The sequence below is a fragment of the Rattus rattus genome, chromosome 5 (genome assembly GCF_011064425.1).
Source record: "Rattus rattus isolate New Zealand chromosome 5, Rrattus_CSIRO_v1, whole genome shotgun sequence".
Lineage (NCBI taxonomy): Eukaryota > Metazoa > Chordata > Mammalia > Rodentia > Muridae > Rattus > Rattus rattus.
Genome location: NC_046158.1, coordinates 130,356,636 through 130,370,474, shown reverse-complemented (window position 1 = coordinate 130,370,474; position 13,839 = coordinate 130,356,636). Strand labels below are relative to the sequence as shown.

The 13,839-nt window shown below is 49.2% G+C and overlaps 1 protein-coding gene, 1 non-coding gene and 1 pseudogene across 2 annotated transcripts in view; 1 reads left to right on the top strand and 2 right to left on the bottom strand.

The window, feature by feature from the left end:
• Positions 1 to 13,839, top strand: part of Acss1 (acyl-CoA synthetase short chain family member 1) — a 49,632-nt gene that overhangs the window by 16,879 nt on the left and 18,914 nt on the right. Inside the window, exon 3 of the mRNA XM_032904396.1 lies at positions 9,412 to 9,611. Within this exon, the coding sequence (XP_032760287.1) occupies positions 9,412 to 9,611 (200 nt within the window). The remainder of the gene's footprint in view (positions 1 to 9,411; positions 9,612 to 13,839) is intronic.
• On the bottom strand, positions 5,383 to 5,535 carry LOC116902523. Its single transcript, XR_004388132.1, has one exon. It is a non-coding gene; the product is annotated as a small nucleolar RNA SNORA62/SNORA6 family (small nucleolar RNA).
• On the bottom strand, positions 11,216 to 11,652 carry LOC116899973 (annotated as a pseudogene).

The window sequence follows — 13,839 nt, the reverse complement described above, 5'->3', positions numbered from 1 at the left end:
TTGTGTCCAGTCTGTAGCCCTCTTCCTGTTGGTTGTACCCTGTGGTCTCTCCACCCCCGCTGTGTCTGAGCAGAAGCTGATGTGGATGACCTCAGGTCACTATTCAAGGTCAAAGTTCTGACTCCCCAGAGAGCCTCTGGCGCTGGGAATTTCATACAGCTGGAAAAGCCATTATTAGGTTTGCACTCAGCTTGGCCTCTGCAGAGGTATAGAAAAAGAATTCTGTCTGCTGTCCTGTTGCCTTTCACAGGGGCAGCTCCACAGCCCAGAGACGCCCTTGCCTGTGCCATGCTTAGTGTTGGTTGTCAACTTGACAGGACCCAGAATTGGATTTGTCTGTAAGGGAGTTTGTGGATTACGTTAACAGACGTGGGAAGACCTGCCCCCCTCCAACTGTAGGAGACACGTTGCATAGACTGGGGGTCCAGACTGACTATCAAGAGAATAGGAGCTGCATACCACATTTCTGTCTCTCTGCTTCCTCACTGCAGATGCAGTGCACCTCTACCTTCCTCTGGCTCCTGCCTCTCATGCTTTTCCTGTTAGGACTGTGAAACAAACACAGAAATGCTGCTATCTCTGAGCTGCCTCTTCTTGGATATTTCATCTCAGCAGTGAAAAAAGTAATTAACCTACGACCACATGTCAGTTAGCATCCGTGTGTGTGCAGTGCCCTGCCCACTGACAGGTACTGCCTTTCTCATTACCTAGGTCCCGGAAGATAGTTGGGTAGGAGCAGGGTTCGTGGCACCAGAGGGCTGGGAGACGGTGTAAAGCCTGGAGAGGAGATCTGAGTCTTTGGTTAGGAGGTGGACCCTTCTGTGGCTTCCTGTGAGGTTGTTGGAGCTTCTGGCACACATGGAAATGCTTTGGGCAAATTGCCTTGAACCTGCAGAAAGGGCACCAAGACCTGGTGAAAGTTCCAGCATTCATGGGCTAGCACTAGCCTCTCAGCCAGCATGAGCTACTTGACCAAAGTGGCAAGGCTATCCGAGGGAACTGTGTCAGTGTGCTCTCTGCCTTTGAACCTGTATTTCAAAGCGCAGTGGGGCCAGACCTCTTAGATTCCACAGAACTCACTGTCATCTGAAATCGAGGGTGAGGAGGCCAGGGACAGGACAGAACTGGAAGAAGAGTCTTGCAGTTGCTCCTCCCTATCTCCCAGATATTAAATAGAAATTATGTCAGGACTGATGATTTTTTTTAAAATGAAGGGATAAAGCTTAGTTAAAGTTATTTTTAAAGACGTTCTCAGGGAGGTTGGAGGACACAGGCTGTTTTGAGGGGTTGCCAGTGGCAGCAAAGCAAGTTTGCTGAGGTGTCCGTGTCATTGACTCCACACTCAGTTTTCAATACCTGTTTAGGGAGCCTTACCGGGGGGTTTGAAATCAGCCACGGATGCAAGGTTTACACTGCAATCCCTAGTGCGTGCTATGGGACTGCTTTCCCAGAAAAGCTGCTTTTGAACACTTGCCAGCATGACCGGGTTGTAGGAGCTGAGCTGTCTCTCCTTCTCCTAGTGAAATGTCTCCCCAAGCTGCTCCAAGAAGCAGGGAAAGCACGCAACCTAGATTTGACTCCTGGAGTGTCGTTCTGGTGACCATGTCTGCTGGAACCAATATTTCCCAGAGACCATTCTCTGAGTGTCAAACTGCAGTGCTCTGTGGCCCCACAGGGAAGCCTCAGAAGAGAATGACTCCCAGCTTGTGCCTAGTCTGGAACTTTCTGTGGGTCCTCAGCTTCTCTGTCTTGCCAGAAGGACTTGTGCAGAGTGATTGCTAGATCCTCGCCAGGTGGCATGGGAGCTGTCCAAACATGCAACCGGAGACACCCTGTGGGTTTGTTTGTTTTGTTTTTGTTTGTCACTTTTTCTTTTATCACTGGGAAAAGTGAATGTTTTTAGAAAGTTAGTAGCTACATTCCCCATTCACGTTTCACTAGGAAACCACTAAGAAAAGGACTCCCTGTGTGGTTTTGGAGCAGTAAACAAGTCTGCAGGCCAGGGCGAAGTGTTCGGCCAGGCCCAGCTGTTTGTGCTGGCTTTCACACTGGGATCCTACCAGATCACTGGGCTTCCAGCCTTCCGGAACCTCCGTGCTGACTGCTTTAGCACTTGCCTCCTCTGGGATGTGCGAGCCGCGCTTTGTGCCAGAAAGGAAGTGAACTATTTTTCATAAACAGGTTAGCGAGAGGAAATCAGTCCCTAGCGAGAGGAGCAGTCTTTTTCAGGTCTGACTGGATACTTCTGTCCTGCAGGGGTATATTTTTGGCCCACAGCCTGCTGGCTTTGGTCAGGGATGTGGGATGTGACCTGGAGATGGCGGGGGCAATCCTAGGAATCCCAGAGGCAGAAGGAGCTGAGTGTGGTGCTTCTCCCCTAGTCCCTCTTCTCCATACAAAGAAATCTAGCTTCCAAGGTGGTAGACTTTAATCCATTCTTTCCCTAACCTCCCTAGCTTCAGAAAGACTATTTTTAAACGAGCATTGTGTGTGTCTCTGCATGCATGTACTTGTGAGTCGAGGTGCCTGCCCAGAGACTGTAGAGGCTTTGGATTCCCTGTGGAACTGAAGTCACAAGTGTGACGGCCCTGTGCGGGTACAGGGACCTGGACTTGCGTTCTGTGCAGAACCAGTATGTGCCTTTAACTGCTGAGCTTTCTCTTTAGTCCCTAACTCTCCCTTAGAACAAGTCAGCTCCCTCCCTCCCTCCCTCCCTCCCTCCCTCCTTCCCTCCCTCCCTTTCTTCTGCACTGGGGGATGGAACTCAATGCTCACACACGCCGAGCATAGGCTGGCTCCACTCAGCCTAGTCCTCTTTAAAACAAACAGACATTTAAAAGCTCAAAGGGAATGGTAATAACATTAATATGCAGGTGGGGGAAATCATGATTTGGGGGACACTTTATATCAGGAAGAAAAGAAGTTATTGTGACACCCGGGTTCATGAGGGGAGCTGGGTAAGCGCCAGGCTTTTAGAGCTCATGCTTGGGCTCACATCCTGCCCCGATTTATTTGGTTGAATGGTTCTGAGAAAAAACAACAGCTTAGCTTTCATGTGACTCAGTTTCCTTTTATGGAGAGAGAGAGTTCAGAGGCCACAGATTGTTTGGCAGTGGAAGTCTTAAATGTTGTTCCCCACCCCACCCCCTACCCCTGCTACCCTGAGAGACTCATCTGCTGATTGTGTGCAGCCTGTGGTGCTAAAAGGTAGCAGACCCTTCAAGAAGTAAAGTCTACTGGGAGGCCTTTAGGCCAGTATGGGCGTGTTCTTGAGGGGATATTGGGATTTTAGTGTGTTCTCTCTCTCTCTCTCTCTCTCTCTCTCTCTCTCTCTCTCTCTTTCTCTCTCCCTCTCCCTCTCTCTCTCTGTCACCCTGACATAAGAGACTTCATCATATACTGTCACTGTGATGTACTGAGCCTCCGCTGCAGGCCCAGAGCAATAGTCCTGAAACAATAAGTGTAAACCCAAAACAAACATTTTCTTTTACTAAGGTGATTATCTCAGGTATTTTTGTTTTAGCAACAGAAAGCTATTACAAAAGTTCTTCTATCCGAAGGCTTTGGAACAATCTGGGGTACAGGTCACACTACGGTTGTGAGTTATTGTTCTTATTATGCAGGAAGGAAATGAGAATCTGAGAGGGAACCAGCCCTTTTAGACTGAGGCGTTATGAGGTGATGGGCCTGACGCCAGTCATGCTGGCCTAGGGACAGGCTTCTTGTGCTCACAGTGGGAAGCACATGGCAGGTGGGAGGCATGGTTGTACAAGTGGGCCTGCCTTCTCCTAGGTTTCTCTCAACCTGGGGCCCCTGTGAATGTCTGGACCCCAAAGGGTGGCAGCTGTCTTGTGGTTGAGCATGCACTCTTCTTAGATCTGCTTCTGCTGTTGTACTGGCTAGAGACCAGAACAAGTGGGCTGCTCAGGGCCTCCACAAACCCTTGGGCCGCATTTGCCCAGAGCCAAAGATCAGATCCTGCAACGAACATAGGACAAACTGGAATTTTATGTTCTCCCTTCTGGGAAAGAGACACATGAGCGCCTGCCTCTGCTAAGGAGTCATCAGAGGATCACTAGTGCATGCCAGTGGTAGAGTGCTTGCCTAGCATGTGTAAGGCTCTGGCTTCCAGCCACAGAGCAGTGTAAAAATTTATCTCTAAAAAAGTCTGTCCTAATAAATAAAGCTAACTGTGTGTGCAGGTCAGTGATAGAGGGATTGTCTTGCTTGTGTGAGGTCTCCAGGGTGCAATACCCAGTGTAGAGAAAAAAGGCAGTTATGGAACGGTCTGTATTCACACTTTTGGTGTGTTCTTTTTCAGCTTTTAGGAACTTTATTTTCCTTCCATCTTTTTTCCCTTCGCTCAGGCATCTGCAGACAGCTCAGGACCACTTAATGGTGGCTCCAGTCCACTCAGTGGCCTGCGCTGTGGGAGCTGCTGACAGTCCTCAGTGGCTGCTATGCACTCCAGTCTCCCGTGGGGAACTGCTGGAAGGGCACAGAGGGGACCTGCACACCCTCAGACCAGTCGGCCACCTCAGGGTGAGCAGCAGTGAACTCAGGATCTGGTGTGTGGTCCATTAGCCCTGGAATTCCTCCTTGGTCACAGCCTTCTCAGAAGCAGCCCGCTCCTCCTCAATCTCCTCTGGGTCTCTGTAGAAGTAAAGATCAGGCATAACCTCCCCTGGGTGCTCCTGGGAAATGGTTCCTCGCATGCGCAGTACTTCCTGGACCAGCATCCACCATGTCAGACCCACTGAGTGAGCTCCCTTGTTGCACGGAATGGCAATGTCCACATAGCACAGGGGAGAATCTGTGTTACACAGCGCAATGGTGGGCAATGGTGGGCAGGTTGACCTAAGAGGCCTCTGTGAGGGGCTGGTAGTCAGCCCGGGGATCGGTCACCGCTAGAAGCCGTGACTCCCTGAAGGCTGCTTGGATCTGTTAGTGAGGTCCCAGGTGTGAAGCGGCCAGCAATGGGAGTGGCTCCTGTGGCAGCAGCGAACTTCAGCACAGCTCACTGGCCAGTGTTCCTGGAGGAGATGACGCTGACGTCAGCAGGTTCTCAATGGCAGCAATAGGGCGAGCTGTGAGCAGCAGCTTCTCCCAGGTCCTCTTCAGATTGATGATGGAGGTACCTAGGCCAGCAAATGGAATTCTTTTTCCGGGAGGGGGGGCCTTTCCAAGACAGGGTCTGTGGAACCCTGGCTGTCTGTAGAACAGGCTGATCAGAGATTTGCATGTCTGCCTCTTGAGCATTAGGTTTAAAGGTGTGCACCACCACACCTGGCCACAAGTGGATCTGGCCACAAGTGGGTGCCCCAGACAGGTTTGCTAACCTCATAGCTCTGTAAATGGACACTGCAGGAAGGCAGAGTATATGTATGTGGCAGTGATCACTACCAAACTCCAGACATTGAGGCAAGCTCTACTGGTGTTAGCGAAAATCCTGCTGTAGTTTCAATGTAGCACACTTCGGACACTCAGAAGTTCACTGGCCAAGCTGTATCCACTCTTTTCCCACCTCTTAGCCCATTTTCTGAAATGACGATAGTTGCCATCGATGGGACACCTTTAAAGATGCTTGGGACATCAGTCATAGTTGGGGCTCAGTCCCTTAACGGTGGACTCTTTTATAAGGTCATTTATTCCCAAGTATGGGGAGTCGTGTAGGATCTTGTTACGTTAGCTTTTCTTGGGTGGATATATTTACTCATGGCAGGTGGGGCAAAGCAACAGTTCTATTCCAGGCTAGCGTGGTGAAATATTAGGCTTATCAGAGTTACTTACAGAAGCCAGGGAGAGGGGTTTGTTACAGGAGCAGAGTTGATCCCCCTCCGTCCCAAACTGTCGCATCACTGAAAAGGGCCATTTCAGCCTGTGTGACTACTTTTGAAACTCTGTACACTTCTAGCACCTCCAAGATTGCAAGCAGCTAGGGCAGAATTGCAAACAGCTGGGAAAGTGGGGTGGTGCAGGAGGGAGGGGCTGGAGTCCCTGGTGAGGGTCTGATTTTGCCCCCTTCTATGAGAGAGCAGCAGGGCCACTCTTGAGAGCTGCTCCAGTTAGCAGGGTAATGGTTACTATGCCCAAAGGACATTGTTCCACAATAGATCCCATCTTTGCTCAGACACTACTGGGTATCCAGGGAGATATCCTCTGAGGGATAAAGGGTGAGGTCAGTTCCTTCACCACAGTGCAACACACCTCAAAAAAAGTGTATCTGTTTCCCGACCTTTCACTGGCAAATAGCAGCTTTGGGAGTTTTCCATGTTGATATATGACTCTCAATATTTTTTCTTTTTCTTTCTTCTCTTCTTTTCTCCTCTCCCTCCTCCTCTTCCTCCTCTTCCTCCCCCTCCCCCCTCTTTTGTTTTCAAGCCTGGATTTCTCTGTGTAACAGCCCTGACTGTCCTGGAGTAAACCAGGAGAGCCTTGAACTCACAAAGATCCACCTGCCTCTGCCTCCCAAGTGCTGGGATTAAAGGCATTTGCCACCATGCCCAGATGACTCAATATTTTCATCAACGCTCTTTGCTAAAGGTCCTGGTCGTGACATCTCATGATGGTACACTTGGTTTAGGAACCTGCCCAGCCCATTTCTGTGGCTTCCGTTCTCTGAGGGTTATCAGCAGCAGAGTGAGTGAATTTCATCACCAAGGAATCAGGCTTAGCAACTGTGCCCCTGGGCTGTTTCTTCAAGATGGGATGCAGGACCTGGTGTGCCTTGTTGGGAGAGAAAGATTCATCTTGTTGCATTTGCTGTCTTACTAAAATCCTTTCTTCTCTCGAGTGCACCGAAGGGAATACTAAATCCTAGAGATTGTAGCCAAGGCCTTCTGTGATTGCTTAGGACATGGAGTTGGCCCTCCGATTGGACGGGAGAAAGAGACATGGGCCTAGTGAGCTGCAGGGAGCGTGGCTCCCTTACCCCGGGCCTGTGTGACTCTCATTTTATGTTCACCTGCTCCGCTCATCCATTTGATCAATATTTGCTGAGTATCTTTTATGGCCTAGCCTTATTATAGATGCTGAGCTTAACGCAGTGAATGGGACTCAAAGCTGTGTCTAAGCAGACCTCGAGTTCTACTGGGACAGGTGCTACAGAGGATGAGATTTTCAGTGTTTGTTTCATGAACATAGTGAGCCCAAGTCAGTGTGGGGAATGGACAGATCACTCATCCTCAGTTTGTTGTTTCCTAAATACAGTACACACCAAGCAATATCCTCCTCCCTTGGGCTAGCATCCTGGAATGACTAGGAGGGAAAGAAGCTTTTGATAACAGTCATAAAAAAGAAAAACAGCCTTGAGCTGGACATGGCTGTGCACACCTGTAATACTAACACATATGAGGTGAGACAGGAGGTGGTGAGTTTCAGTCTAGCCTAGGCTATTTGGAGAGTTTCAGGTTAGCCTGGGCTATGGAGTCCTATCTCAAAGCATCAACCACCACCACCACCAACAACAACAACTTTGATTGAAAGAAAAATGAATAAATAGATAACAGCTTCTTCCTCTCTTCCCTCTTTCTTTTTCGGAACTCGTCTTAGACTCTCAGGTTGTGGGTGGGGTGGGGGTACACTTTACATTGTGTGACCTTAGGCAAGTGTCAGTTGATTACAGAACTTGTAGTAGGGTTGTGTCTGCTATAGAAAGGCTTTGCTATAAAAATAGTCCTTCTTTCTCTAAACTGCTGCCCCAGGGCTGCAGGGTAAGGGCTGGGTTTCAACACCTGACTGGTCAGCAGGCACAGGCGCTCCATCTCTCTCTGCACTGCCCAGGGCATAAGCTCCAGGGCTGTGAAAACAGAGCTGAAGGGAGGGCCCTACTTACTCATGCACTACTGATCACAGCTGCTTTTTCAGCTGTGGGCGGCCCCTCAGTGGGAGGGGTGTTTCTGGGCCCTGGAGTCTGTGGCTTGGGTGTGGGAAGTGTTCTTTCATTGTTAACTGAGGGGAAGGGTAGACTGAGTACCACTGAATGCCACCTTTGTCCTCTTTACAGTTTCAGGGAGAAAGGATGGAAGGGGCACTGGACTGAGCTGGGCAGGAGTGGCCAGCAGCTGGGCCAATCGCAGAGTGGATGTGCACGAGAGTCTCATTTGCGTTCCTTTGCAGATGGCTTCGGAAGAAACAAAGGGTTCAGGCTCTGCCTGAGATGGGGGTGGGGGTGTGGGGGAATGGGGAGGGGCCCTGTATTTTCATTCTGGTCTGGTTTCCCAGAGGCCTCTTTGTTGAACTTAGCCTCTTTTGAAGCCCTGTGGATAGGCAACTATGCTTTTCAGGGGCTTTGAGGGCCTTGAAACAGGGTCCCTCCTTGGGCCTGGCTCTGCCTTATTTAGAGCATCTTAGCACAGCTCAGAGGCCAGGAATGTGACCAGTGGCAGCCTCCCTCAACCCAGAAAAAAGGGGCCTTTTCGAGTTAGTTAAATAATTAATTAATACGAAAATGTATAGAAAAGACGTGTCCATGTTTAATGAGATAAGGCATTCAAACAGCCTTGATGGGCACCATAAACTTACTTCTGTCCCACCTTTGCTTTTCTTCTTTTCTGCCTCCATAATATGGTAACTTTCCTAGCCTATACTCCTAGTATTCTTGGAGTTTAGTGTCGTGGGCTATGATTAATAAAGGGCTAAGGATCCTGAGTGAACTCCAAGCCAACCCAGCATACCATGTAGATGCAGGTGTGAATGTGTGTGTGTGAGTGTGTGCGTGTGTGCCTGTGCCTGTGTGCCTGTGCCTGTGTGTGTGTGCCTGTGTGTGTGTGTGTGTGTGTGTGCTTGTGCCTGTGCCTGTGTGTGTGTGTGTGAGTGTGTGTGCCTGTGCCTGTGCCTGTGTGTGTGTGTGTGTGTGTGTGTGCCTGTGTGTGTGTGTGTGTGTGTGTGTGTGTGTGTCCGATCTGTCATCTGTGCACTGACAGTGCCTAACACAGACCTCTTCCCAGGGGGTTACAGGCAGGATAGTCATCTTTCTGGTGTTTTCTCTTTACAGTCACTATGGCTTCACCAAGTTGGCCCTTGTCCCACTGAGGTCTAAGTCCCTAACGAGGAGGAAGGTTTTCTTGTTGCCCCTGACTTCTGTCGATATAGAAGGAGCCTCCTTTTCTCCTGCCAGAAGACTTTCTTTAAAAAGCTGCCTTTTTTGTTTGTTTGTTTTTGGAAGCCAACATTTTTGGAAGTCTTAGGACCGTGACCTCTCGGAAACTGAAATGGCCGTGAGGCGTCCTTAGCAACATGGTGCATGATGTACTTATGTTGAAACCATTTCTGTCTTGCCAAACTGCAAATCCTTCCCTTCTGCCCTGGGGCGGGAGACAGTGCCTGCAGTCTGTGACTTGTCCCACCCTCCATTGTGCTGTACTGGGTCTCTCCCCTGTCTCTAATGGCCTTCTCTTTTCTATGCTGTAGGGAGCTTCTGGAGACCACATGCCGCCTGGCCAACACGCTGAAGAGGCATGGCGTGCACCGAGGGGACCGTGTGGCCATCTACATGCCTGTGTCCCCACTGGCTGTGGCAGCGATGCTGGCCTGTGCCAGGATTGGAGCTATCCACACAGTGGTTTTTGCTGGCTTTAGTGCAGAGTCCTTGGCCGGGAGGATCAATGATGGTGAGCGTGGGTGGGCATGGGAGGAGCTTAGGAGACCCACACCTCGGGCTCTCAGCCAACACTAATAGCACTACTCAGTGGAGGAGAAGCCTTTGGTCCTGTGAAGGCTCGTTTCCCCAGTGTGGGGGAAGGCAGGGTGTTGAGGTGGGAGTGATTGGGTGGGAGAGTGAGCATCCTCATAAAGGAAGGGGGAGAGGGATAGGAGAGGGGGGAACCAGGAAAGGGGATAACATTTGACATGTAAATATATAAACTATTCTATAAAATTAATTAATTAATTAATATATTACTACTACTACTACTACTAGTAGTAGTAGTAGTAGTAGTAGTAGTAGTAGTAGTAGTAGTAATAGTAAAAAGAAGTTGCACAGACAAATGACAGGTGCCACCGGGGCAGGCTCATGGTGAATGAACAGGCCTAGATCTGAATATGCGTCTGTGTGAGGCCTAGAAGGCCTGGCAGAGCCACACTGCTGGTGAAAGGGCACAGTGGTGTAGGAGGCTTGAAAGGTACTGAGATTCAACAGCTTTGGCAAGGAACAGCACTCAGGGGTGGAGAATACCTGCCTCCACAAGGCTGCAGGAGTTGAGGGTCATGTGGTTCACTGGCAAGAATTTCTGACCTACAGGGCATAGTGGTACACTCCTTTAATCCCAGCACTCTGGAGGCAAAGGCAGGTGGGTCCCGGTGAGTTTGAGGACAGTATGGTCTATATAGAGAGTTCCAGGTCAGCCAGGGCTGCATAGAGATACCCTGCTTTAAAAACAGACTTTCAGACTGTAGGCGGGTCTGAGTATCCTAGGAAGAAAAGCAACAGTGTGTCCTTGGTTTTAGTGTTGTCAGAGAGCTGGCTGGGTGAGTGGGTGGATGGATGGATGGATGGATGGGTGGGTGGTGGCCCACTGTTTACATAGCTTGAGCCTTCTGTTTCCCATATACAGACCCTGGGCAGGCTCCTCAAGGAAGGTCACAGGTTCTAGAAACCACTGAGTTTGTATATCTGTCCTGTTTTTTTTTTTTCTTAGTATTTTTGCGGTTGGTCATTTCAAGAAAAGTACAATGAATCTCTGTGTGTGTGTGTCTCTCTCTGTCTCTCTGTCTGTCTCTCTCTGTCTATGTCTCTCTGTCTTTCTCTCTGTGTCTCTGTCTCTGTCTCTGTCTGTCTGTCTCTGTCTGTCTCTGTCTCTCTGTCTCTCTGTCTCTCTGTCTCTCTGTCTCTCTGTCTCTCTCTCTCTCTGTGTGTGTGTGTGTGTGTGTGTGTGTGTGTGTGTGTGTGTGTGTGTGTGTGTGTGTTAGAATTCGCTAAGGCTAACACATCTCCACCCTTGGGTTTGTGAGATGGTCTTCTCACTGGCCTTGAAATTTACTAACCTTGGTCTTTTGGTGAACACCATTTTGCCCATCAAATGCAACTGAAATTTCCATTTTTCTCATATCCTGTAAATTTATTGATTACTTATTAACCTTCACAGTTTTAAAATGGGTTTATAGGATTTTCTACCTACGGAACCATGCCTTTTGTGGGTAGAGATAATGTTACTTCTTCCTTTCTACTTTTTTTTTTTTAAATGAATGAGGCAATTTATTAATCCATCATTCTGTTCTAACGCTCCTTGTTGGCAGCTGCCGCCTGTCCAGCAATCTTATCCAGATCTCTCTGTCCCTGTGGTGTTAGCTTGTGGCCCCCATCTTGGTCCTTTTCCACTATTTTCAGCCCCTCCAGGAGCATGGGGGACCTGACCAGCAACACTCTTGGAGCCTCTGCTAAAGTGACAGGGCCTGACACCATTTCTCTGCTGTCTCCTGTAGATCTTGGTCATGGAACCAAACCCCGCCCCACCACGGAGGTACAGGTGCTATGTTGTGGAAGCTGCTCGTGTGTAGAACCAGCTCTCATCATAGAGGGCAAGTTCTTTGTGTGGTCAGCTTGACTGTGTCCACCCATGCAGGGAATTTCAGCTTCCCGGACTTTATGAGGAAGGCTGCCAGAGCTCTGACGAAACCCTGCTGGTTAATGTCTTTTACAGTAACTCCAAGCATCGTGCAGCCTCCGCACTGCCAGCCGGGGGAAGGCTTCTTTCTACTCTTGACTGACTCTGATTGGAAGTCCTGTGACCATGTTGCCTAGTAGTGGGGTGAACTGGGGTGCTCTCTTGGTCCCGATCTCAGAGGGACCCACTTTAGGTTTTCTCAGTCAGCTGTGATGTCAGGTTTTGTCAGGTTGAGGATGCGTCGTTGGATTCCTCTTTTGTTGTTTTATGTTTCTAGAGTAGATGATGTTGAGTTTGTCAAATGCTTTTTCTTCATTTGTTGAAGCATAGGCCTTTTCCTTTATTCTGTCAGTGTGGTGTGTGGTACTGTCGGGTTCTGCTTGCTGAACTAGCCTTGCTTCCCTGTGGGAAAGCCCTGCTTGCCGTGGGGTACAGATTGGAGACTAGCATGGCATTGGGGAGTTCTGCACCATTGTTCGGGAGGGATATTTATTCTTCTACAGTTTCTTTCAGTGTTTTTGTCTGGCATTGGCAGGAAAACAGTGTTGGCCTCATAAAATGAACTTAGAAGTATGCCTTCCTTCCATTTTTGAGAGGCTTTGAGAATCGGTGCTAGGTGAATAGGACTCCATTGTCTAAGGATCAAGGTGTTCTATAAATATCAAGTCTTCACTTGCCAGTGCCAGTCTGGTCGTGGTCTTTTCTTTATGAAAAGGTGACTTTTGTCCCCCACCCCTCACTTTGTTTTTTAGTTAGGGTCTTACTTACTATGTAGCTCTGACTGTCCTGTGACTCATTATCTAGACCAGCCTGGCTTCAACTTTCAGAGATCAGCCTGCCTTCCCCTCCCAAGCTCTGGTATCAAAGGAGTATACCAAAACACTTGACCACTATTTCCTTTAGGCTAGGAAACAGACACAGAGAATTAAGTGATTTACCCCAAATCACACAACTTAGGAAAGCTAGTTTCCCACAGGCATTGATGCTGCAGCATTAAGCAGGTTACCCCTTCCTCTCCTGCTCTTGGCCATGGTGACTAATGTCTGCTAAGATTCCCTGAGATGAGGAGTCATAGCTGACCCTGAGTGGCTGTAGTATACGGCTGTTTGGTAGCTGGGTACTGGGGATGCTCCCAGCATCAGAGGACCTCTGAATAAACAGTGTGGGAGTGCAGAGGTACTGGTTATGAGGGTCAGGAGCGCTTCTCCTGCAGCCATTCTTCCTGATTGTCCACGAAGAAGAGCCTGTGTCTTCAGTCATCTGGGAGGTGATTCTGGGAAGCACCATTGACAGCAGGCCATGGAGCTGGGAAGAGGAGTCCAAAGCCAACTCCAGCGTTTCAGCCATGCATGACCCATGGGGCAGACCTGAGAGTAGCCATGTGCATTGCTTATTTGTATGCTGTCTCTTGAGCACTGCTGGGTGAAGACAACTGGGGTAACTTCCCAGCACCCAGATCCTGGATGTGCGATAGGCCCTTGATACAGAGATTTAAGGCCCTGGTGTATTAGTTCTTTTTGTGCCATTGTAGCCGCTTACCTCATAAAACATATTAAGTGAGGAAGATTTTGTTTTGGGTTAGGGTTTCAGAGGGTTCAGTCCATTTTGTTTGGCTCTATTGATTCTGTGCCCACAGGGAGGGGGAATATCACAGTAATGCGACCACTAAGCAGAGGCCGCTCACCTCATAGCAGACAGAAAGCAAGAAAGAGATTCTCTCTCTCTCTCTCTCTCTCTCTCTCTCTCTCTCTCTCTCTCTCTCTGTGTGTGTGTGTGTGTGTGTGTGTAGAATGTAACCTTCAACCTCATGCTCCAGGTAACACACAATAGCTTCAGGTTGTACCTCCTGAAGTTTTCTGAACCTCTAGCTTGGGAACACGTGGGAGACCCTTGAAATTCAAAGCATGACACTCAGGGTTGGAGGAAGCCCTTCCAGGCAGTATCACTAGACGACTTACTCTAGACTCTTACACACGGACAGACTGAAATTAATCACAAATGGGATCCTGCTGGTTTATCCCATTGAGGTAGTGTGAAGCATAGTCCCTCAGTACCGTAGTATCTCTTACATTCTGCCTTGGGCCTCAGCTAGCTTGGCTGTAGAAGTTTGGATTTCCAGGGAGAATTCTGAGCAAAGCCTGCCTCGGTCCTTGAAGAGAATGGATGTTGACAGGTGAGTGCTCCCATGGAGGCGGGGGGAGTGCTCCCACGAAAGCAAGGCTGGACCACAACTCCT